General features: G+C 43.0%; 1 protein-coding gene across 1 annotated transcript; it reads left to right on the top strand.

Moving 5' to 3' along the window:
• The first annotated feature begins 115 nt into the window (after positions 1-115).
• Positions 116-25660, top strand: tecrb (trans-2,3-enoyl-CoA reductase b). Its single transcript, XM_045690788.2, has 12 exons — positions 116-401; positions 7108-7158; positions 11996-12047; positions 12226-12270; positions 20687-20790; positions 22247-22362; positions 22599-22704; positions 23118-23190; positions 24146-24192; positions 24315-24372; positions 24498-24586; positions 25067-25660. Exons 1-12 carry the CDS (start codon positions 387-389, stop codon positions 25238-25240), a joined length of 930 nt encoding a protein of 309 aa, XP_045546744.1. The 5' UTR covers positions 116-386; the 3' UTR covers positions 25241-25660.
• The last annotated feature ends 180 nt before the right edge of the window (positions 25661-25840 follow it).

Here is a 25840-nt window from a genome sequence, read left to right as displayed (position 1 = left end):
GGCACATTATGCCCAATATAACAGTCAGTAATCGACGAACTAAAATTGCTGATTTGTAAAGTCAGTATAGCTTGCCCTGGTGTTGATAACATAAGATTTACTAAAAATAATCACCCGCTAATACAATTTACCCCGCATCTCCATTTGTCCAAACGGATCACTCCATTGTGGGAATCTACTCCCCCATTGGCTACAGTACGGGAAGTAAGGCATATCTACTTAGCTTTCCGACACATTGATTGGACGTGATATTAAAGAGGTAACCATTGGACTTCCCAATCATTGGACCAATTGGGGACCTCAAAGCCATCACTGCTTCCTCTTGCTCTGATTGGAAGTCACGACCCGTCGCTCACCTTGGATGAGAGCGAACACAAACTGCCAAGATGAAGCATTACGAGGTAAGATAGTATCCGCTGTAACCCTAAACCTTTAATCGGGATTCTGTACATTAGATTTCAAACTGTTTCATACCGGTGTTGTAAGATTGTCCGTTCGTTTCCGAACGGTCAGATTTAGGATGGTAGGACACGCTGGAGAACAGAGACGAGCTCACCCGGGATGTCAAAGTCTCCAGCCCGTGTGGTGTGCTTGTGGACTCTCTCGGGTCGAAGTTGTAGTCTACTTGCCTGAAATTCACATATCATGGACGTAGCCTATCACTTCTACTTTCACAATAAACAGCAGTCCAACCAACCAACCCGATAGGTTACTAGTTTATTTATCCATTTACCAGTCGTTCTTTTCTCACAATGCATGAACTAGGCTGCGCCACCTGGTGGATTGGAACGCTGCAGACTTCTTCTCTCGGGATTGTTGCTTCATTGCAGGGCAGCTAGACTATCATTGCAGGTGAACAGTCAAGTGCGCAACAAATCTAACCTTGTGGGGACTGTTGTGTCGTAAAATAATGTAGCGTCTTGGGTAGAAATGTTGACCGTTACACTACTTTACTGTATGAACATCGAGGCCACTGCGTCTTATATCAGACTGACTGACATTGTTGATCTGCGTGTAGGAGAGTAAAGTGATGACACAACTAGGCCAAGATTAAATCTAAACTCCTATTGCACATAGCCTCGTCAACTTAGGGTTTTCAATCACAAATACGAGACAAAGTTATATAGTAAGTAAGAAAGGCTGCATGCAAGGAGGTATATGTAATCATATCAAAGCCCATGGGTTACTTTGTTAAATGCATAGCAAACAAGCAATAATGGTAGTCGCCATGTCCTCTGAAACACATGACCACCTTCACTCTCATGGCTGTATAGGCAGACAGACCCATAGACATTTACCTCTACATGAGCTGTCCTTGTGGCTCTCTCAGACCCAATACACACAGATCTAGGACCAGATTAACCCCCCACTAAACCTAACCGTAGCCGTTTGGGGGTAATCACATACGAACTGATCTTAGATCAGTGTCTAGAAGGGAGTTAATCCTCCTACAGTCAGATTTTAAAACCGCTTTCTAGACTGCAGGCTAGCTAGCTACAGCAGGTGTTGTCATGGCTACCAGGACTGACACTACAGCAGGTGTGCCGACCGAACCCAATCGACAGGATGTGAAGGAGCCAGTTTGGGGAGTTGTGTAGAGTTAGAAATGCCCCGACCAGTGGGTTCCTGGGTTCAAATAATATTTGAACTCGTTCCAATACTTTGAGAGTTTGCTCTCTAGCCTGTCTAGGTGTTGTAGATGGGTATCTGTTGCAGCTATTGGACTATTCCATTGGTCTGTTAAAGCCAGGCAAGCTCAATCAAGCAAATAATGTATTTCAAAATCATTTCAAATAGTACTTCAACCCAGGTCTGTCTGATACCTATATGCACTGGGAGGTTCTCATTCCAAGAACTTTCTCTCTTTCTAATGTAGTAAATGAGGGGACAGAACAGCTTGAGAGGAGATGGAACCTGCTAGCCTGCTACAATGTAACCTAGTGTTCTGCCAGAAAGGTCTAGAACTCTTGGAGGCCGTAGTTAGCTCACATACAAGCAGGCTACAGTAATATCTAGATTAGTCTGCAGTACTCAACTGTGAGCCCAGTAAGCCCAATATAAACATGTTATTGCACTGGTAAGATGTGCATTTGACTATAGAATACATTTTGGGCCTGTATCAATGCATCATTGGCCATCAGGGAACGATTGCTAACAATCAACAAGATTACTGTCTGCATCCATCGTGAATCCAAATGAACTCCAATGAATACATTTATCACAACACAAAAATCACTGCTGATGTAGTTATAACACATATCCACAAGGTGGAGCCAAAGCACTGTAATAGTAAATATAGACCTAGGCATGACACCTGCTGCCTCGCTGCACTGACAACACACATGGGAGAAGATGGACACTCATTCCACCATACCACAGATCTAGGATCAGATTACCATACGCACAATGCTAATATTAACCATTCGGGTGGTAGAATATACCTGACTGTAGATCAGTTGCTAGTCCACTACATCAGCATCAGGTCTGTCCATAGAGAACGTTGTGCTAAGCTCACAGTGCATTTCTGTACTTAAACAACCAGTAAATAATATCAATCATTAACACTGACCTGTGTGTAAGTGAGAAGGCAGGTGTGGAGATGCCAGGAGCCAGAGTCCAGTAGACTGGAGATACACCATCTCTCAACCTGTAAAGGGAGAGAACCTATTAGTGCACTATAATGAGCTGGAGTGTTCTATGAATCCCTCTCTTTCCCACACTCAATCATGGCAGCACAGCACTACTCCAACTTGCACTACTACCCGAGTCTTGAATTTAGCTAGGTCCAATGCTGTCCTACTCTAGAGCTCCACGTTTTACCCCATCCCTACCCTAACACTACCCTACCCTAACACAGCCTTAACACTGCCCAACCCTAACGCTACTCTACCCTACCCTAACGCTACACTACCCCATCCCTACCCTAACACTACCCTACCCTAACACAGCCTTAACACTGCCCTACCCTAACATTACCACATCCCTACCCTAACACTACCCTACCCTAACACTACCCTACCCTAACGATACCCTACCCTAACGCTACCCTAACCCTACCCTAACACTACCCAACCCTAACACTACCCCACCCCTACCCTAACACAGCCTTAACACTGCCCTACCCTAACGCTACCCTACCCTAACCCTACCACATCCCTACCTTAACCTGCCCTACCCAACCCTAACACTACCCAACCCTAACACTACCCTAACACTACCCTACCCTAACACTACCCCTTCCCTACCCTTACACTTTCCTACCCTAACACTACCCCATCCCTACCCTAACACTACCCAACACTACCCAACCCTAACACTGCCCTACCCTAACACTACCCCATCTCTACCCTAACACTGCCCTACCCTAACACTACCCCATCCCTACCCTAAAACTACCCCATCCCTACCCTAACACAGCCTTAACACTGCCCTACCCTAACAATGCCCCATCCCTACCCTAACACTGCCCTACCCTAACACTACCCCATCCCTACCCTAACACTACCCCATCCCTACCCTAACCTGCCCCATCCGTAACACTACCCTACCCCATCCCTACCCTAACACTGCCCCATCCCTACCCTAACACTGCCCTACCCTAACCACACCCTACCCTAACACTACCCCATCCCTACCCTAACACTGCCCCATCCCTAACACTACCCTACCCTAACACTACCCCTTCCCTACCCTAACACTACCCCATCCCTACCCTAACACTACCCCATCCCTAACACTACCCCATCCCTACCCTAACACTACCCCATCCCTACCCTAACACTACCCCATCCCTACCCTAACACTGCCCTACCCTAACACTACCCCATCCCTACCCTAACACTTCCCTACCCTAACACTACCCCATCCCTACCCTAACACTGCCCCATCCCTACCCTAACACTGCCCCATCCCTACCCTAACACTACCCTAACACTACCCCATCCCTACCCTAACACTGGTCCCTACCCTACCCTACCACTACCCTACCCCTACCCTGACGCCGCCCTACCCTGACACCGCCCTACCCTGACACCGCCCTACCCTGACGCCGCCCTACCCTAACACTACCCCAGCCCTAACCCTACCCCAGCCCTACCCTACCCCAGCCCTACCCCTACCCCAGCCCTACCCTAACCTACCCCAGCCCTACCCTAACGCTGCCCCAGCTATGACAGTTGTCTATCCAGTACTACTTTAGACCCCCAGCACAAGGAAAGGCTGGTATCCCGGGGGGGTCTTTATATAGACAGGGGATGGAATGGGGGGGGGGGTTAAATAGCTAGAGAAATCCTAGCCATGCCTTGCGTGTGTGTGTGTGCTACAAAGCATAATTTTATGGGCAGTTCTACAGTAATGGGATTGCATAGACTCAGAGTTTTCACTTTAAAATGTATATCAAATAAAAACCATTGATTTCACAGTGCAGAAAACCATACAACTCTACAGTGCCTTGCAAAAGTATTCACCCCCCTTGGCGTTTTTCCTATTTTGTTGCATTACAACCTGTAATTTAAATCGATTTTTATTTGGATTTCATGTAATGGACATACACAAAATATTCCAAATTGGTGAAGTGAAATTTAAAAAATAACTTGTTTGGGGAAAAAAATGGGAAAGTGGTGCGTGCAGATGTATTCACCCCCTTTGCTTTGAAGCCCCTAAATAAGATCTGGTGCAACTAATTACCTTCAGAAGTCACAGAATTAATTAAAGTCCACCTGTGTTCAATCTAAGTGTCACATGATCTCAGTATGTGTATCTATCTTATATATCTTCTGAAAGGACCCAGAGTCTGCAACACCACTAAGTAAGGGGTGGCACCATGAAGACCGAGGAGCTCTCCAAACAGGTCAGGGACAAAGTTGTTTAGAAGTACAGATCAGGGTTGGGTTATAAAAAAAAAATATCCAAAACTTTGAACATCCCACGGAGCACCATTTAAATCTATTATTAAAAAATTGAAAGAATATGGCACCTCAACAAACCTGCCAAGAGAGCGCCGCCCACCAAAACTCATGGACCAGGCAAGGAGGGCATTAACCAGAGAGGCAACAAAGAGACCAAAGATAACCCTGAAGGAGCTGCAAAGCTCCACAGCAGAGATTGGAGTATCTGTCCATAGGACCACTTTAAGCCGTACACTCCACAGAGCTGGGCTTTACGGAAGTGGCCAGAAAAAATTAAGCAAACACATTTGGCGTTCCCCAAAAGGCGTGTGGGAGACTCCCCAAACATATGGAAGAAGGTACTCTGGTCGGATGAAACTAAAATTGAGCTTTTTGGCCATCAAGGAAAACGCTATGTCTGGCACAAACCCAACACCTCTCGTCACCCCGAGAACACCATCCCCACAGTGAAGCATGTTGGTGGCAGCATCATGCTGTGGGGATGTTTTTCCATCAGCAGGGACTGGGGAAACTGGTCAGAATTGAAGGAATGATGGATGGAGCTGAATACAGGGACATTTTTGAGGAAAACCTGTTTGTCTTCCAGAGATTTGAGACTGGGACGGAGGTTCACTTTCCAGCAGGACAATGACCCTAAGTGTACTGCTAAAGCAACACTTGAGTGGTTTAAGGGGAAACATTTAAATGCCTTGGAATGGCCTAGTCAAAGCCCAGACCTCAATCCAATTGAGAATCTGTGGAATGACTTAAAGATTTCTGTACACCAGCGGAACCGATCCAACTTGAAGGAGCTGGAGCAGTTTTGCCTTGAAGAATGGGCAAAAATCCCAGTGGCTAGATGTGCCAAGCTTATAGAGACACATCCCAAGAGACTTGCAGCTGTAATTGCTGCAAAAGGTGGCTCTACAAAGTATTGACTTTGGGGGGGTGAATAGTTATGCACGCTCAAGTTTCAAATTTTTTTTGGTGTTATTTCTCGTTTGTTTCACCCAAAATTATTTTGCATCTTCAAAGTGGTAGGCATGTTGTGTAAATCAAATGACACAACCCCCCCCCCCCCCCCCCCCCCACACACACACACAAAAAAGAGTAATCTATTTTAATTCCAGGTTGTAAGGCAACAAAATAGAGTACGTATTTGCTGGAAAAACTGTACATATGCAAAGTTTGGTAACAGAATTGGAGTAAAATCTCCCTCAGTTTTAATCTGTTACCAAACATTGTATCTGCACAGTTCTTCCTGTGTAGGTGTTTTTGTAAAATGTTCTGATATTTTTAAAAATAGTCCTGGTGCATGGAGTTCTATGGTTTATCTTTGAAATCAATGGTTTTTGTTTGGTATACATTTGAGGTCTTGTTAACATAGTAAATTGATATTGGACCGACATATCTAGGAACTTAAGGGTATAGGGTGTTGGTTCCGGACATTATTGGAGTGGGGGTTGAACGGAGGGGAATTCTCCTAACTAAGCCATGAGTCTCTGGAGTATTATCACCCAACTGTGTGTGTGTGTGTGGTGTGTGTGTGTGTGTGTGTGTGTGTGTGTGTGTGTGTGTGTGTGTGTGTGTGTGTGTGTGTGTGTGTGTGTGTGTGTGTGTGGAGAAGGTTGCTTACACAGAGCTTTTTATTTAGCTGTGGGGGGGACTGACAACACATACTTCCTTCTAGACTGGGGAGGGGGTGCTCGGGTATCATAGTGGGGGGGGTCAAAATCAACTCAACACAGGAATGCATCAACTTTCCTTACTGTTCTTTAAACTTTGCTCCCTGCTGTAAATGACTTCACAGGGGAGCAGGGCTGTGTGGGGGTGGGGTTAAATAAAGCAGCCAGCGTGCCAGGAAAGAAGGAATGAGAAGGGGGGGGTGACCGAATGATAGAAAGGATGAAGAGAGGGAGGGGTGGGAGGAAAAACGACGTAGCGAACGAGGGGGAGAGAAAGAGATTTATTTCCACAGTTGAAACCAGGCGCCCCTCTCTCCTCTCTTCGCTCAAACTGAGGGAATTAAGAAAAAGGTATTTTTCCAGACAAAGGGATTAAATAGAGAGGCTAGTGGTGGAGGAGTGTGGATATGGATACCGTAGTACTAGAGGGGGCTACCCACAAAAAGGCTGGTCCAGGGAGTGTCCCAGGGCTGCCAACACCCCCCGTTAAACGGCCCAAAGCTAAGAAGGCTAAGAAAGCTGTGGTTTTCTTTGAGGTGGAGATTCTGGATGCCAAGACCAAGGACAAACTCTGCTTCCTGGACAAGGTAAGACGGCTTCACAAATACTAGTGTGTGTGTGGGGGGGGGGGGGGGGGCGGGACACGTCTATCTGTGTGTGTGTGTACGTCTATCTGTGTGTGTGTGTTAAATAGTCCTATCTAGCCTGCACCTGTTGCACTATTAGTCTAATGTAGGACGCTCCACTGTACTCAGGTCAGAAGTGCTGTCTGTCTGTTTGAGCCCAGTCAGTCAGTATAGTGCTGTGTAGCTCCAGGTACAACCTGAAGTAGTTATCTGTTGAGGACAGACGTTCCGCTAGCGGAACGCCTAGCCAATATCCAATGGAACAGCGTGGCGCGAAATACAAAAATGTACATTTCTCAAACATACGACTATTTTACACCATTTTAAAGATACACTTCTCCTTAATCCAACCACATTGTCCGATTTTCAAAAAGGCTTTACAGCGAAAGCAAAACATTAGATTATGTCAGGAGTGTACATAGACCAACATAACCACACAGCCATTTTCCAAGCAAGCATATATGTCGATAAAACACAGCTAAATGAAGCACTAACCTTTGATGATCTTCATCAGATGACACTCGTAGGACATTATGTTACACAATACATGTATGTTTTGTTCATATTTATATCCAAAAACAGCTTTTTACATTGGCGTGTGATGTTCAGAAAATGTATTCCCACCCAAAACTTCTGGTGAATTTACAAAAATACTCATCATAAACGTTGACAAAATACATAATTATTTTAAGAATTATAGATACAGAACTCCTTTATGCAACCGCTGTGTCAGATTTTGAAATAGCTTTACGGAGAAAGCACATTTTTCAATATTCTGAGTACATAGCTCGCCATCACGGCGAGCTATTCAGACACCCGCCAAGTTTGGGGCAACCTAAACTCAGAAATAGTATTATAAATATGCTCTTGCCTTTGCTGATCTTCGTCAGAATGCACTCCCAGGACTGCTACTTCCACAAGAAATGTTGTTTTTGTTCGAAATAATCCATAGTTATGTCCAAATACCTCCGTTTTGTGTGTGCGTTCAGGTCACTATCCAAAAGGTAACGTGCGAGCGCAATTCGAGACACAAAAAGTCAAAATGTTCCATTACCGTACTTAGAAGCATGTCAAACGCTGTTTAAAATAAATTTTTATGGTATTTTTAACGTAAAATTGCAATAATATTCCAACTGGACAATAGCGTATTCATTCAAGGAGAAAAATAAAAAATAGCGTGCTCGCGGGAACGCGCATATCCAATCCATTTGTTGCCAGGCTGACCACTCAGTAACTGAGCTTCTATACTCTGCCCAGTGACAGGAGAAGGCTCAAACCACTTTCTGAAGGCTTTAGACAGCCAAAGGAAGCCTTAGTGCAACGTAACAGCACAGATGCTGTAGTTTCGAAAGGGACTAAAAAGAACTACAATTCTCAGATCCTCTACTTCCTGGTTGACTTTTTCTCAGGTTTTTGCCTGCCATATGAGTTCTGTTATACTCAGACACCATTCAAACAGTTTTAGAAATGTCAGAGTGTTTTCTATCCAAATCTACTAATAATATGCATATTCTCGTTTCTGGGCAAGAGTAGTAACCAGTTTAAAGTAGTAACCAGTGAAAATACTGCCCCCTATCCATATCAGGTTTTAAGCCTTGTCTGAGCCAGAACGGCCCATAGTGGTCAGTACTACCTAGGACTGTAGTGAACTATCATTATTATGGCTTAGAGGTTAAAACTCCTCTCTATTAGCATGGTGTTATAGACTGATGGTTAAATGTCGGGTGTAACACCTAGCTAGGTTTAGCATGGTGTTATAGACTGATGGTTAAATGACAGGTGTAACACCTAGCTAGGTTTATCATGGTGTTATAGACTGATGGTTAAATGACAGGTGTAACACCTAGCTAGGTTTAGCATGGTGATATAGTTTTAATAGCACTGTATTAGGTTCTGTATGGTGTTAGTGTGATATTAGTAGGGCATACAGGAGCTGCAAGGTATCAGGTCACGTCCTCGCAGGATTACCACTGCTCTGAGACCTGTTCTCAGCTTAACACAGTTTCCATGGCCACGTCATCCCCCACTTTAGACTGCGACCACCTGGAAAATAGAGATTCCTGAAGTAGGGCTTTGATGTGGGAGTGAGGATTTGATTTGGTTATTGGAATTTTATATTGGTGGAGTTGAATAAAGTTATTCTAATCTAATGTTGTCAAGTAAATTATTTGGAATGTCTGGGGTGAAGTCATAAAGAGACTAGAATGTCTGGGAGAGACCTGTGATGTCACAAGTAGACTATAATCTCTTGAAGACCTTACCTCTGTGATGTCATAAAGATTACATGTCTGGAGAATATTTTTTTTGTGATTTTATAAAGAGTAGAATCTCTGGGAAAGACCTCTGTGATGTCATGAAGACACTAGAATATCTTAGACCTGCAATTCCATAAATATACTGCTCAAAAAAATAAAGGGAACACTTAAACAACACATCCTAGATCTGAATGAAAGAAATAATCTTATGAAATACTTTTTTCTTTACATAGTTGAATGTGCTGACAACAAAATCACACAAAAAGAATCAATGGAAATCCAATTTATCAACCCATGGAGGTCTGGATTTGGAGTCACACTCAAAATTAAAGTGGAAAACCACACTACAGGCTGATCCAACTTTGATGTAATGTCCTTAAAACAAGTCAAAATGAGGCTCAGTAGTGTGTGTGGCCTCCAAGTGCCTGTATGACCTCCCTACAACGCCTGGGCATGCTCCTGATGAGGTGGCGGATGGTCTCCTGAGGGATCTCCTCCCAGACCTGGAATAAAGCATCCACCAACTCCTGGACAGTCTGGTGCAACGTGGCGTTGGTGGATGGAGCGAGACATGATGTCCCAGATGTGCTCAATTGGATTCAGGTCTGGGGAACGGGCGGGCCAGTCCATAGCATCAATGCCTTCCTCTTGCAGGAACTGCTGACACACTCCAGCCACATGAGGTCTAGCATTGTCTTGCATTAGGAGGAACCCAGGGCCAACCGCACCAGCATATGGTCTCACAAGGGGTCTGAGGATTTCATCTCGGTACCTAATGGCAGTCAGGCTACCTCTGGCGAGCACATGGAGGGCTGTGCGGCCCCCCAAAGAAATGCCACCCCACACCATGACTGACCCACCGCCAAACCGGTCATGCTGGAGGATGTTGCAGGCAGCAGAACGTTCTCCACGGCGTCTCCAGACTCTGTCACGTCTGTCACATGTGGTCAGTGTGAACCTGCTTTCATCTGTGAAGAGCACAGGGCGCCAGTGGCGAATTTGCCAATCTTGGTGTTCTCTGGCAAATGCCAAACGTCCTGCACGGTGTTGGGCTGTAAGCACAAGCCCCACCTGTGGACGTCGGGCCCTCATACCACCCTCATGGAGTCTGTTTCTGACCGTTTGAGCAGACACATGCACATTTGTGGCCTGCTGGAGGTCATTTTGCAGGGCTCTGGCAGTGCTTCTCCTGCTCCTCCTTGCACAAAGGCGGAGGTAGCGGTCCTGCTGCTGGGTTGTTGCCCTCCTACGGCCTCCTCCACGTCTCCTGATGTACTGGCCTGTCTCCTGGTAGCACCTCCATGCTCTGGACACTACGCTGACAGACACAGCTAACCTTCTTGCCACAGCTCGCATTGATGTGCCATCCTGGATGAGCTGCACTACCTGAGCCACTTGTGTGGGTTGTAGACTCCGTCTCATGCTACCACTAGAGTGAAAGCACCGCCAGCATTCAAAAGTGACCAAAACATCAGCCAGGAAGCATAGGAACTGAGAAGTGGTCTGTGGTCCCCACCTGCAGAACCACTCCTTTATTGGGGGTGTCTTGCTAATTGCCTATAATTTCCACCTGTTGTCTATTCCATTTGCACAACAGAATGTGAAATTTATTGTCAATCAGTGTTGCTTCCTAAGTGGACAGTTTGATTTCACAGAAGTGTGATTGACTTGGAGTTACATTGTGTTGTTTAAGTGTTCCCTTTATTTTTGTTGAGCAGTGTATAATATCTGTGATGTCATGAGAGAGTAGAATATCTGGGGAAGGCCTGTGATGTCATAAAGAGAATAGAAAGTCTGGAGTGGAACTCGGTGATGTCATAAAGAGAATAGAATGTCTGAGGGAAGACCTCTGTGATGTCACAGACAAATACAGTAGTAGAATAATGTCTGGTGAATGTTGTCAGGATGCCAAAAAGAATGGAGTAGCCTAGTGGGGAGTCCAGTGTTCAGAACCTTTCAGTTTGACTGTGACCCACCTTCAATACAGTCTTTGTACACACACCTAGTCCTTATCAACTATCCAGTAAGGACTAACCATGACTTACCTATCATTTAGGAAAGGTTAGTTCTGGTCCATTGTTCCTCTGCCAGGCGATTTTAATAGTGGGCCATGGCTGGGCAGAACCATCCAGTCCCTGCTGACTGGAGTTAGGGGGGGGGGTATGTGAGGGCTAAGCCCCCAGGATGAGGCAGTCTGGCTGGGGGAACAGGGTTCAGCACAAGCCCCTAAACCTCCAGACTTGGCTTCAGTCTGGGAGTGGCCGCTGTTACGAGTGTGTGTGTCCCCGTGTCCATGGTTTTGTGTGTGCATCATTTGTCTGTGGGATTGTTGTTGCGGTGTGTGTGTGTGTGTGTGTTGGCGCTGTATGTGTCTGTTTATATTTATGCTGTGTGTGTGGTGATAATACCAGCTGTTTGATACCCAGTACCCAGGGGGTGTGGCCAGAGCTAGAGCTAAATTTACTTGTAATCACATGAAAGGGCAATGAGAGGAGGAGGGGTGTGTGTGTGTGTGTGTCCCACTCATCTCTCTTGATCTGCAGGTTGAGCCAAATGCCACTATTGGGGAGATCAAGTCTATGTTCCACAAAAGCCGTGAGTACGACCTCAGATTGACATTACACAGCAGCACATGCTACTACAATTAAATTCACTTCAATATACAGTATTTCAATTAAATAAAGCTAAAGAGTTGACCCCCCCCCCCCCCCCCCCCCTTGTCCGTGTATCTGTCTTCTTTCTTTGTCTGGTCTCCCTTGTCCATCTGACTCAGATCCTCAATGGTACGCAGCCAGACAGTCCATCCGCCTAGACCCAAGTAAGTCTAACTCCAAACCAGTCTTCTGATGTTCAGTCTGTATGAAGACCGTGTTGATATCTATAGTATAGTAGTGATGGTAGAGGACAGTGTTGATATCTATAGTATAGTAGTGATGGTAGAGGACAGTGTTGATATCTATAGTATAGTAGTGATGGTAGCAGGCTGGTAGAGGACAGTGTTGATATCTATAGTATAGTAGTGATGGTAGAGGACAGTGTTGATATCTATAGTATAGTAGTGATGGTAGAGGACAGTGTTGATATCTATAGTATAGTAGTGATGGTAGAGGACAGTGTTGATATCTATAGTATAGTAGTGATGGTAGAGGACAGTGTTGATATCTATAGTATAGTAGTGATGGTAGAGGACAGTGTTGATATCTATAGTATAGTAGTGATGGTAGCAGGCTGGTACAGGACAGTGTTGATATCTATAGTATAGTAGTGATGGTTGAGGACAGTGTTGATATCTATAGTATAGTAGTGATGGTAGAGGACAGTGTTGATATCTATAGTATAGTAGTGATGGTAGAGGACAGTGTTGATATCTATAGAATAGTAGTGATGGTAGAGGACAGTGTTGATATCTATAGTATAGTAGTGATGGTAGAGGACAGTGTTGATATCTATAGTATAGTAGTGATGGTAGAGGACAGTGTTGATATCTATAGTATAGTAGTGATGGTAGCAGGCTGGTACAGGACAGTGTTGATATCTATAGTATAGTAGTGATGGTAGCAGGCTGGTACAGGACAGTGTTGATATCTATAGTATAGTAGTGATGGTAGAGGACAGTGTTGATATCTATAGTATAGTAGTGATGGTACAGGACAGTGTTGATATCTATAGTAGTGATGGTAGCAGGCTGGTAGAGGACAGTGTTGATATCTATAGTATAGTAGTGATGGTAGAGGACAGTGTTGATATCTATAGTATAGTAGTGATGGTAGAGGACAGTGTTGATATCTATAGTATAGTAGTGATGGTAGCAGGCTGGTAGAGGACAGTGTTGATATCTATAGTATAGTAGTGATGGTAGAGGACAGTGTTGATATCTATAGTATAGTAGTGATGGTAGAGGACAGTGTTGATATCTATAGAATAGTAGTGATGGTAGAGGACAGTGTTGATATCTATAGTATAGTAGTGATGGTTGAGGACAGTGTTGATATCTATAGTATAGTAGTGATGGTACAGGACAGTGTTGATATCTATAGTATAGTAGTGATGGTAGAGGACAGTGTTGATATCCATAGTATAGTAGTGATGGTAGAGGACAGTGTTGATATCTATAGTATAGTAGTGATGGTAGCAGGCTGGTAGAGGACAGTGTTGATATCTATAGTATAGTAGTGATGGTTGAGGACAGTGTTGATATCTATAGTATAGTAGTGATGGTAGCAGGCTGGTAGAGGACAGTGTTGATATCTATAGTATAGTAGTGATGGTAGAGGACAGTGTTGATATCTATAGAATAGTAGTGATGGTAGAGGACAGTGTTGATATCTATAGTATAGTAGTGATGGTAGAGGACAGTGTTGATATCTATAGAATAGTAGTGATGGTAGAGGACAGTGTTGATATCTATAGTATAGTAGTGATGGTAGCAGGCTGGTACAGGACAGTGTTGATATCTATAGTATAGTAGTGATGGTTGAGGACAGTGTTGATATCTATAGTATAGTAGTGATGGTAGAGGACAGTGTTGATATCTATAGTATAGTAGTGATGGTAGCAGGCTGGTAGAGGACAGTGTTGATATCTATAGTATAGTAGTGATGGTAGAGGACAGTGTTGATATCTATAGTATAGTAGTGATGGTTGAGGACAGTGTTGATATCTATATTATAGTAGTGATGGTAGAGGACAGTGTTGATATCTATAGTATAGTAGTGATGGTAGAGGACAGTGTTGATATCTATAGTATAGTAGTGATGGTAGCAGGCTGGTAGAGGACAGTGTTGATATCTATAGTATAGTAGTGATGGTAGCAGGCTGGTAGAGGACAGTGTTGATATCTATAGTATAGTAGTGATGGGCGAGGACAGTGTTGATATCTATAGTATAGTAGTGATGGTAGCAGGCTGGTACAGGACAGTGTTGATATCTATAGTATAGTAGTGATGGTTGAGGACAGTGTTGATATCTATAGTATAGTAGTGATGGTAGAGGACAGTGTTGATATCTATAGTATAGTAGTGATGGTAGCAGGCTGGTAGAGGACAGTGTTGATATCTATATTATAGTAGTGATGGTAGAGGACAGTGTTGATATCTATAGTATAGTAGTGATGGTAGAGGACAGTGTTGATATCTATAGTATAGTAGTGATGGTAGCAGGCTGGTAGAGGACAGTGTTGATATCTATAGAATAGTAGTGATGGTAGAGGACAGTGTTGATATCTATAGTATAGTAGTGATGGTAGAGGACAGTGTTGATATCTATAGTATAGTAGTGATGGTAGAGGACAGTGTTGATATCTATAGTATAGTAGTGATGGTAGCAGGCTGGTAGAGGACAGTGTTGATATCTATAGTATAGTAGTGATGGTAGAGGACAGTGTTGATATCTATAGTATAGTAGTGATGGGCGAGGACAGTGTTGATATCTATAGTATAGTAGTGATGGTAGAGGACAGTGTTGATATCTATAGAATAGTAGTGATGGTAGCAGGCGGAGGCAGTGTTGATATCTATAGTATAGTAGTGATGGTAGAGGACAGTGTTGATATCTATAGTATAGTAGTGATGGTAGAGGACAGTGTTGATATCTATAGTATAGTAGTGATGGTAGAGGACAGTGTTGATATCTATAGTATAGTAGTGATGGTAGCAGCCTGGTAGAGGACAGTGTTGATATCTATAGAATAGTAGTGATGGTAGAGGACAGTGTTGATATCTATAGTATAGTAGTGATGGTAGAGGACAGTGTTGATATCTATAGTATAGTAGTGATGGTAGAGGACAGTGTTGATATCTATAGTATAGTAGTGATGGTAGAGGACAGTGTTGATATCTATAGTATAGTAGTGATGGTAGAGGACAGTGTTGATATCTATAGTATAGTAGTGATGGTAGAGGACAGTGTTGATATCTATAGAATAGTAGTGATGGTAGAGGACAGTGTTGATATCTATAGTATAGTAGTGATGGTAGAGGACAGTGTTGATATCTATAGTATAGTAGTGATGGTAGAGGACAGTGTTGATATCTATAGTATAGTAGTGATGGTAGAGGACAGTGTTGATATCTATAGTATAGTAGTGATGGTAGAGGACAGTGTTGATATCTATAGTATAGTAGTGATGGGCGAGGACAGTGTTGATATCTATAGTATAGTAGTGATGGTAGAGGACAGTGTTGATATCTATAGTATAGTAGTGATGGTAGAGGACAGTGTTGATATCTATAGTATAGTAGTGATGGTAGAGGACAGTGTTGATATCTATAGTATAGTAGTGATGATAGAGGACAGTGTTGATATCTATAGTATAGTAGTGATGATAGAGGACAGTGTTGATATCTATAGTATAGTAGTGATGGTAGCAGGCTGGTAGAGGACAGTGTTGATATCTATAGTATAGTAGTGATGGTAGAGGACAGTGTTGATATCTATAGTATAGTAGTGATGGTAGAGGACAGTGTTGATATCTATAGTATAGTAGTGATGGTAGAGGACAGTGTTGATATCTATAGTATAGTAGTGATGGTAGAGGACAGTGTTGATATCTATAGTATAGTAGTGATGGTAGAGGACAGTGTTGATATCTATAGTATAGTAGTGATGGTAGCAGGCTGGTAGAGGACAGTGTTGATATCTATAGTATAGTAGTGATGGTTGAGGACAGTGTTGATATCTATAGTATAGTAGTGATGGTAGAGGACAGTGTTGATATCTATAGTATAGTAGTGATGGTAGAGGACAGTGTTGATATCTATAGTATAGTAGTGATGGTAGCAGCCTGGTAGAGGACAGTGTTGATATCTATAGAATAGTAGTGATGGTAGAGGACAGTGTTGATATCTATAGTATAGTAGTGATGGTAGAGGACAGTGTTGATATCTATAGTATAGTAGTGATGGTAGAGGACAGTGTTGATATCTATAGTATAGTAGTGATGGTAGAGGACAGTGTTGATATCTATAGTATAGTAGTGATGGTAGAGGACAGTGTTGATATCTATAGTATAGTAGTGATGGTAGAGGACAGTGTTGATATCTATAGTATAGTAGTGATGGTAGAGGACAGTGTTGATATCTATAGTATAGTAGTGATGGTAGAGGACAGTGTTGATATCTATAGTATAGTAGTGATGGTAGAGGACAGTGTTGATATCTATAGTATAGTAGTGATGGTAGAGGACAGTGTTGATATCTATAGTATAGTAGTGATGGTAGAGGACAGTGTTGATATCTATAGTATAGTAGTGATGGTAGAGGACAGTGTTGATATCTATAGTATAGTAGTGATGGTAGAGGACAGTGTTGATATCTATAGTATAGTAGTGATGGTAGAGGACAGTGTTGATATCTATAGTATAGTAGTGATGGTAGAGGACAGTGTTGATATCTATAGTATAGTAGTGATGGTAGAGGACAGTGTTGATATCTATAGTATAGTAGTGATGGTAGAGGACAGTGTTGATATCTATAGTATAGTAGTGATGGTAGCAGGCTGGTAGAGGACAGTGTTGATATCTATAGTATAGTAGTGATGGTAGAGGACAGTGTTGATATCTATAGTATAGTAGTGATGGTAGAGGACAGTGTTGATATCTATAGTATAGTAGTGATGGTAGAGGACAGTGTTGATATCTATAGTATAGTAGTGATGGTAGAGGACAGTGTTGTATCTATAGTATAGTAGTGATGGTAGAGGACAGTGTTGATATCTATAGTATAGTAGTGATGGTAGCAGGCTGGTAGAGGACAGTGTTGATATCTATAGTATAGTAGTGATGGTAGAGGACAGTGTTGATATCTATAGTATAGTAGTGATGGGCGAGGACAGTGTTGATATCTATAGTATAGTAGTGATGGTAGAGGACAGTGTTGATATCTATAGTATAGTAGTGATGGTAGAGGACAGTGTTGATATCTATAGTATAGTAGTGATGGTAGAGGACAGTGTTGATATCTATAGTATAGTAGTGATGGTAGAGGACAGTGTTGATATCTATAGTATAGTAGTGATGGTAGCAGGCTGGTAGAGGACAGTGTTGATATCTATAGTATAGTAGTGATGGTAGAGGACAGTGTTGATATCTATAGTATAGTAGTGATGGTAGAGGACAGTGTTGATATCTATAGTATAGTAGTGATGGTAGAGGACAGTGTTGATATCTATAGTATAGTAGTGATGGTAGAGGACAGTGTTTATCTATAGTATAGTAGTGATGGTAGAGGACAGTGTTGATATCTATAGTATAGTAGTGATGGTAGCAGGCTGGTAGAGGACAGTGTTGATATCTATAGTATAGTAGTGATGGTAGAGGACAGTGTTGATATCTATAGTATAGTAGTGATGGTCGAGAACAGTGTTGATATCTATAGTATAGTAGTGATGGTAGAGGACAGTGTTGATATCTATAGTATAGTAGTGATGGTAGCAGGCTGGTAGAGGACAGTGTTGATATCTATATTATAGTAGTGATGGTAGAGGACAGTGTTGATATCTATAGTATAGTAGTGATGGTACAGGACAGTGTTGATATCTATAGTATAGTAGTGATGGTAGCAGGCTGGTAGAGGACAGTGTTGATATCTATATTATAGTAGTGATGGTAGAGGACAGTGTTGATATCTATAGTATAGTAGTGATGGTAGAGGACAGTGTTGATATCTATAGTATAGTAGTGATGGTAGAGGACAGTGTTGATATCTATAGTATAGTAGTGATGGTACAGGACATTGTTGATATCTATAGTATAGTAGTGATGGTAGCAGGCTGGTAGAGGACAGTGTTGATATCTATAGAATAGTAGTGATGGTAGAGGACAGTGTTGATATCTATAGTATAGTAGTGATGGGCGAGGACAGTGTTGATATCTATAGTATAGTAGTGATGGTAGAGGACAGTGTTGATATCTATAGTATAGTAGTGATGGTAGAGGACAGTGTTGATATCTATAGTATAGTAGTGATGGTAGAGGACAGTGTTGATATCTATAGTATAGTAGTGATGGTAGCAGGCTGGTAGAGGACAGTGTTGATATCTATAGTATAGTAGTGATGGTAGAGGACAGTGTTGATATCTATAGTATAGTAGTGATGGTAGAGGACAGTGTTGATATCTATAGTATAGTAGTGATGGTAGAGGACAGTGTTGATATCTATAGTATAGTAGTGATGGTAGAGGACAGTGTTGATATCTATAGTATAGTAGTGATGGTAGAGGACAGTGTTGATATCTATAGTATAGTAGTGATGGTACAGGACAGTGTTGATATCTATAGTATAGTAGTGATGGTAGAGGACAGTGTTGATATCTATAGTATAGTAGTGATGGTCGCAGGCTGGTAGAGGACAGTGTTGATATCTATAGAATAGTAGTGATGGTAGAGGACAGTGTTGATATCTATAATATAGTAGTGATGGTAGCAGGCTGGTACAGGACAGTGTTGATATCTATAGTATAGTAGTGATGGTAGAGGACAGTGTTGATATCTATAGTATAGTTGTGATGGTAGAGGACAGTGTTGATATCTATAGTATAGTAGTGATGGTAGAGGACAGTGTTGATATCTATAGTATAGTAGTGATGGTAGAGAACAGTGTTGATATCTATAGTATAGTAGTGATGGTAGAGGACAGTGTTGATATCTATAGAATAGTAGTGATGGTAGAGGACAGTGTTGATATCTATAGTATAGTAGTGATGGTAGCAGGCTGGTACAGGACAGTGTTGATATCTATAGAATAGTAGTGATGGTAGAAGACAGTGTTGATATCTATAGTATAGTAGTGATGGTAGAGGACAGTGTTGATATCTATAGTATAGTAGTGATGGTAGAGGACAGTGTTGATATCTATAGTATAGTAGTGATGGTAGCAGGCTGGTAGAGGACAGTGTTGATATCTATAGAATAGTAGTGATGGTAGAGGACAGTGTTGATATCTATAATATAGTAGTGATGGTAGCAGGCTGGTACAGGACAGTGTTGATATCTATAGTATAGTAGTGATGGTAGAGGACAGTGTTTATCTATAGTATAGTAGTGATGGTAGCAGGCTGGTAGAGGACAGTGTTGATATCTATAGTATAGTAGTGATGGTTGAGGACAGTGTTGATATCTATAGTATAGTAGTGATGGTAGAGGACAGTGTTGATATCTATAGTATAGTAGTGATGGTTGAGGACAGTGTTGATATCTATAGTATAGTAGTGATGGTAGAGGACAGTGTTGATATCTATAGTATAGTAGTGATGGTAGCAGGCTGGTACAGGACAGTGTTGATATCTATAGTATAGTAGTGATGGTAGAGGACAGTGTTGATATCTATAGTATAGTAGTGATGGTTGAGGACAGTGTTGATATCTATAGTATAGTAGTGATGGTAGAGGACAGTGTTGATATCTATAGTATAGTAGTGATGGTAGAGGACAGTGTTGATATCTATAGTATAGTAGTGATGGTAGAGGGACAGTGTTGATATCTATAGTATAGTAGTGATGGTAGAGGACAGTGTTGATATCTATAGTATAGTAGTGATGGTAGAGGACAGTGTTGATATCTATAGTATAGTAGTGATGGTACAGGACAGTGTTGATATCTATAGTATAGTAGTGATGGTAGCAGGCTGGTACAGGACAGTGTTGATATCTATAGTATAGTAGTGATGGTAGAGGACAGTGTTGATATCTATAGTATAGTAGTGATGGTAGAGGACAGTGTTGATATCTATAGTATAGTAGTGATGGTAGCAGGCTGGTACAGGACAGTGTTGATATCTATAGTATAGTAGTGATGGTAGAGGACAGTGTTGATATCTATAGTATAGTAGTGATGGTAGAGGACAGTGTTGATATCTATAGTATAGTAGTGATGGTAGAGGACAGTGTTGATATCTATAATATAGTAGTGATGGTAGAGGACAGTGTTGATATCTATAGAATAGTAGTGATGGTAGAGGACAGTGTTGATATCTATAGTATAGTAGTGATGGTAGAGGACAGTGTTGATATCTATAGAATAGTAGTGATGGTAGAGGACAGTGTTGATATCTATAGAATAGTAGTGATGGTAGCAGGCTGGTACAGGACAGTGTTGATATCTATAGTATAGTAGTGATGGTAGAGGACAGTGTTGATATCTATAGTATAGTAGTGATGGTAGCAGGCTGGTAGAGGGTAAGGATTGATCATGCAACTTGTTTGTGGGGCTGTTATTAATCAGAATTCTCTCTCTCTATCAGAGGGTAAGTCTCTAAAGGATGAGGATGTTCTGCAGCATCTTCCTGTGGGAACCACGGCAACCTTCTACTTCCGAGACCTGGGAGCTCAAATCAGCTGGGTCACCGTGAGTACACACAGGCACACACATACCACACACACGTACGCACGCGCTCACTAACTTGTCTGTTAGTTTCCTCCTGACCTTGGTTGAAAATGTGTTTTTGTTGAGAGTCACTATTAAAGCCCCTGTCACATTAACTGGGGGAGGGAGAGAGAGACGTGGGGGAGAGACATGGGGGAGGGAGGGAGAGACGTGGGGGAGGGAGGGAGAGACGTGGGGGAGGGAGGGAGAGACGTGGGGGAGGGAGGGGTGACTGTCGGTTTGGCAGGAGCAGGTGTGGAAAACCGAGAGCGATAAATGTATCCTCCCTGGCTGGCTGACTGGCTGGCTGACTGACTGGCTGGCTGGACATCTGTTAGTACAACACAAACACCAGTGTGACACTAGGAGGAGAAGGAGAGCTGGCCAGACTAGAGAGAGGGAGAAAAGTAAAGTTATGTTTTGTAAGTTATTCATGATGACGGTAGCAACAGTTTTTAAAATGGCTTTGTCCATCGCTGCTCATGAATGATCTGTAGCTCTGACACGACAGGGTTTATGAATGATCTGTAGCTCTGACACGACAGGGTTTATTATGAATGATCCGGAGCTCTGACACGACAGGGTTTATGAATGATCCAGAGCTCTGACACGACAGGGTTTATTATGAATGATCCGGAGCTCTGACACGACAGGGTTTATTATGAATGATCCGGAGCTCTGACACGACAGGGTTTATTATGAATGATCTGTAGCTCTGACACGACAGGGTTTATTATGAATGATCCGGAGCTCTGACACGACAGGGTTTATTATGAATGATCCGGAGCTCTGACACGACAGGGTTTATTATGAATGATCCGGAGCTCTGACACGACAGGGTTTATTATGAATGATCCGGAGCTCTGACACGACAGGGTTTATTATGAATGATCCGGAGCTCTGACACGACAGGGTTTATTATGAATGATCCGGAGCTCTGACACGACAGGGTTTATTATGAATGATCCGGAGCTCTGACACGACAGGGTTTATTATGAATGATCCGGAGCTCTGACACGACAGGGTTTATTATGAATGATCCGGAGCTCTGACACGACAGGGTTTATTATGAATGATCCGGAGCTCTGACACGACAGGGTTTATTATGAATGATCCGGAGCTCTGACACGACAGGGTTTATTATGAATGATCCGGAGCTCTGACACGACAGGGTTTATTATGAATGATCCGGAGCTCTGACACGACAGGGTTTATTATGAATGATCCGGAGCTCTGACACGACAGGGTTTATTATGAATGATCCGGAGCTCTGACACGACAGGGTTTATTATGAATGATCCGGAGCTCTGACACGACAGGGTTTATGAATGATCTGTAGCTGGACTATATAATGCCGAACAAAAAATATAAATGCCACAATTTTAGTTACAGTTGACATAAGGAAGTCAGTCAATTGAAATAGGTCTCTGTCTCTCAGGTGTTTCTGACAGAGTATGGTGGTCCTCTCCTCCTCTACCTAATGTTCTACTTCCGTGTTCCCTTCATCTACGCCCCCAAATATGACTTCACCACCAGCAAGCACTGGGTCGTACAGTGAGTCTCTCTCACACACACACACACTGGGTCGTGTAGACGACTGTAGTCTGACGGCTGTATATCTAAGTGGAACTGCAATGAGCCGCTTGTTAATGTGAATCATATTTGTCTGCTAGTTGAACTCTAGTTCATCGAACTACGAATGGCAGGAATAAAGAGAACCTTTGTCTTTGGTTTCTATGGTGAGTATCCTGGTGCATGTTGGGTAATGTAGTTTGTGTGTGTGATCCCAGTCTAGCCTGTATGTGTCACTCCTTCCACTACCTGAAGAGACTCCTGGAGACCCTGTTTGTCCATCGCTTCTCCCACGGGACCATGCCGCTACGCAACATCTTCAAGGTGACACACACACACACACACACACATTCAGAACACACACTCTTTCTCTCTCTCTGACTGACACACACCACAGCCTTAGTTGCCCTCTTACCTCATCGTGAGGGTGTATCACCTTACACATACCTCATCTGGGGAACCCTAGCCTGTCTCTTCAACCCAGGGTGACCTTTGAACCTGCTGAGAGATTCTGGGGTCATCTGACACTGTGGTTTGCATCCTAATTGGCTCCCTATTTCCTATGTAATGCGCTACTTTTGACCAGGGCCCATATAACTCTGGTCAAAAGTAGTGCACTATATAGTGGATAGTGTAATGGGCCCTGGTTAAAAGGTAGTGCGCTATAAAGGGAATAAGGTGCAATTTGGGATGACGCTTGTGTGTGATACAGTGTGTTCTGTCTTCCTGTGTTCCAGAACTGCACCTACTACTGGGGCTTTGCTGCCTGGATGGCCTACTATATTAACCACCCTCTGTATACACCACCTAGTGAGTACGCTACTATATTAACCACCCTCTGTATACACCACCTAGTGAGTACGCTACTATATTAACCACCCTCTATATACACCACCTAGTGAGTACGCTACTATATTAACCACCCTCTATATACACCACCTAGTGAGTACGCTACTATATTAACCACCCTCTATATACACCACCTAGTGAGTACGCTACTATATTAACCACCCTCTATATACACCACCTAGTGAGTACGCTACTATATTAACCACCCTCTGTATACACCACCTAGTGAGTATGCTACTATGTTAACCACCCTCTGTATACACCACCTAGTGAGTACGCTACTATATTAACCACCCTCTGTATACACCACCTAGTGAGTACGCTACTATATTAACCACCCTCTATATACACCACCTAGTGAGTACGCTACTATATTAACCACCCTCTATATACACCACCTAGTGAGTACGCTACTATATTAACCACCCTCTGTATACACCACCTAGTGAGTACGCTACTATATTAACCACCCTCTGTATACACCACCTAGTGAGTACGCTACTATATTAACCACCCTCTGTATACACCACCTAGTGAGTATGCTACTATGTTAACCACCCTCTGTATACACCACCTAGTGAGTACGCTACTATATTAACCACCCTCTGTATACACCACCTAGTGAGTACGCTACTATATTAACCACCCTCTATATACACCACCTAGTGAGTACGCTACTATGTTAACCACCCTCTGTATACACCACCTAGTGAGTACGCTACTGTATTAACCACCCTCTGTATACACCCCCTAGTGAGTGCGCTACTATATTAACCACCCCCTAGTGAGTGCGCTACTATATTAACCACCCCCTAGTGAGTACGCTACTATATTAACCACCCCATAGTGAGTACGCTACTATATTAACCACCCCCTAGTGAGTACGCTACTATATTAACCACCCTTGTCTTTTCAGCAATCTATGGTGAGCAGCAGGTCAGGATTGCCCTCATCATCTTTCTGGTAAGACTCTACTGTTCTATGCTCTACTATAATGTACTCTACTATAATGTACTCATCCTGTATACTATAGTAATAGAACAATATCATAGTAAATGGTTATTTAGTAGATGCTATCTTCTCAGTTCTGTCAGGTTGGTAACTTCTCCATCCATATCGCCCTGCGGAACCTCCGCCCACCAGGTACACACTCCTATTGAATATGCAAACATTACAACACATCAATCAATTCAACATACACACTGTTTTCTCTGTCTGCTACAAAACAGCAGCCCACAACAAACTGAATCTCTCTCTCCCTCCATCAGGATCTAAGACCAGGAAGATCCCCTACCCCACTAAGAACCCCTTCACCTGGATCTTCCTGCTGGTCTCCTGTCCCAACTACACCTATGAGGTGAGTCTTGGACCCCTAGGCACAGATCTAGGATCAGCTTCCCCTCCACCAATCATAACCTTAACCATTAGTGGGGAAATGCAAAAATCAGCGTCTAGGGGCAACTTCACCCTGTATTTAGTCCAGGGTGACACTGCCCTCTGCTGGTTAGGAGGAAGTGTGTAACATGTGTCTCTCAATGTAGTTGTTAGGCTCATGGCCACCTAGTGGCAGAAGTTGGCAGTGAAATTCTAGTGTATAGGAAACCGGGTTGGATAGCTGGTCAGTTATTCAACTGAAATGTGTCTTCCACATTTAACCCAACCCCTCTGAATCAGAGGGGGGGGGGGGCTGCCTTAATCAACATCCACATTATTATGTATATGCGTGTGTGTAACACCATCGTTCTTTCTCCCATGTAGTCTGCCCATAGCTGCCTTTAGTGTGTGTGACATATATAAAGGTGTGTGTGTGTGTAACACCAGCTCTCCTCTCCTGTAGCTGGGCTCGTGGTTTGGCTTCACCTTGATGACTCAGTGTCTGCCGGTGGCTTTCTTCACGGCGGTGGGCTTCATCCAGATGACGGTGTGGGCCAAGGGGAAGCACCGCAGCTACCTGAAAGAGTTCCGGGACTACCCTCCTCTTCGCTCGCCCATCCTCCCCTTCGTCCTCTAGAGGTGAATGGAGACCCCCCTCCATCCCAAACCTACACTGGGACTGACCTGGAATGAGAACCCTGCCCCCTTGACCCCCCCTCCCCAAACATTTTGAGGAGACTGTCTTATACTATGCTTTCCCGCACAGAAGTTTCTGCCTAACAACGCTCCTTAACCCACTTTTGATTGGCTATTGTTATTTTTCTTAGTGTTTTGGCTGTTTAATAACCTGACTGACAGTCTGGCGTGTCTCAAATGGTACACTACAGGGCCCTCTGGTCAAAAGTAGTGCACTACATAGGGGCTAGGGAGCCATTTGGGATGTAACAAGGTGTAGGCCTATCTGCTCTGTGTTACTTTCGTTTTTTTTACTCAAATATTTGGAAGTATAACAATACCAAAGTCTGATCAGAAATGGGAAGTAAACCATGACACACTTTTGGTCGTTCTGTTGGAACTTTCATTAGAAGTCATTTAGTTGATAAACCATGTCTTGTTGGATCTATGTACTGATGATATACTGTTACCACACTGGAGACTAATACACACCACTGTTACCACACTGGAGACTAATACACACCACTGTTACCACACTGGAGACTAATACACACCACTGTTA

Source organism: Salmo salar, chromosome 12, assembly GCF_965601325.2.
Source record: "Salmo salar chromosome 12, fSalSal1, whole genome shotgun sequence".
NCBI classification, from domain to species: domain Eukaryota; kingdom Metazoa; phylum Chordata; class Actinopteri; order Salmoniformes; family Salmonidae; genus Salmo; species Salmo salar.
The sequence above is the reverse complement of the archived record's forward strand: the minus strand, read 5'-3'. Positions and strand labels throughout refer to the sequence as shown.

Bases quoted from the DNA above. Each gene is read 5' to 3' on its own strand.
- tecrb (XM_045690788.2), top strand. The intron at 22,363-22,598 runs GTGAGTCTCTCT...GTGTGATCCCAG, and splicing joins AGCAAGCACTGGGTCGTACA to TCTAGCCTGTATGTGTCACT. The intron at 24,373-24,497 runs GTACACACTCCT...TCCCTCCATCAG, and splicing joins GCGGAACCTCCGCCCACCAG to GATCTAAGACCAGGAAGATC.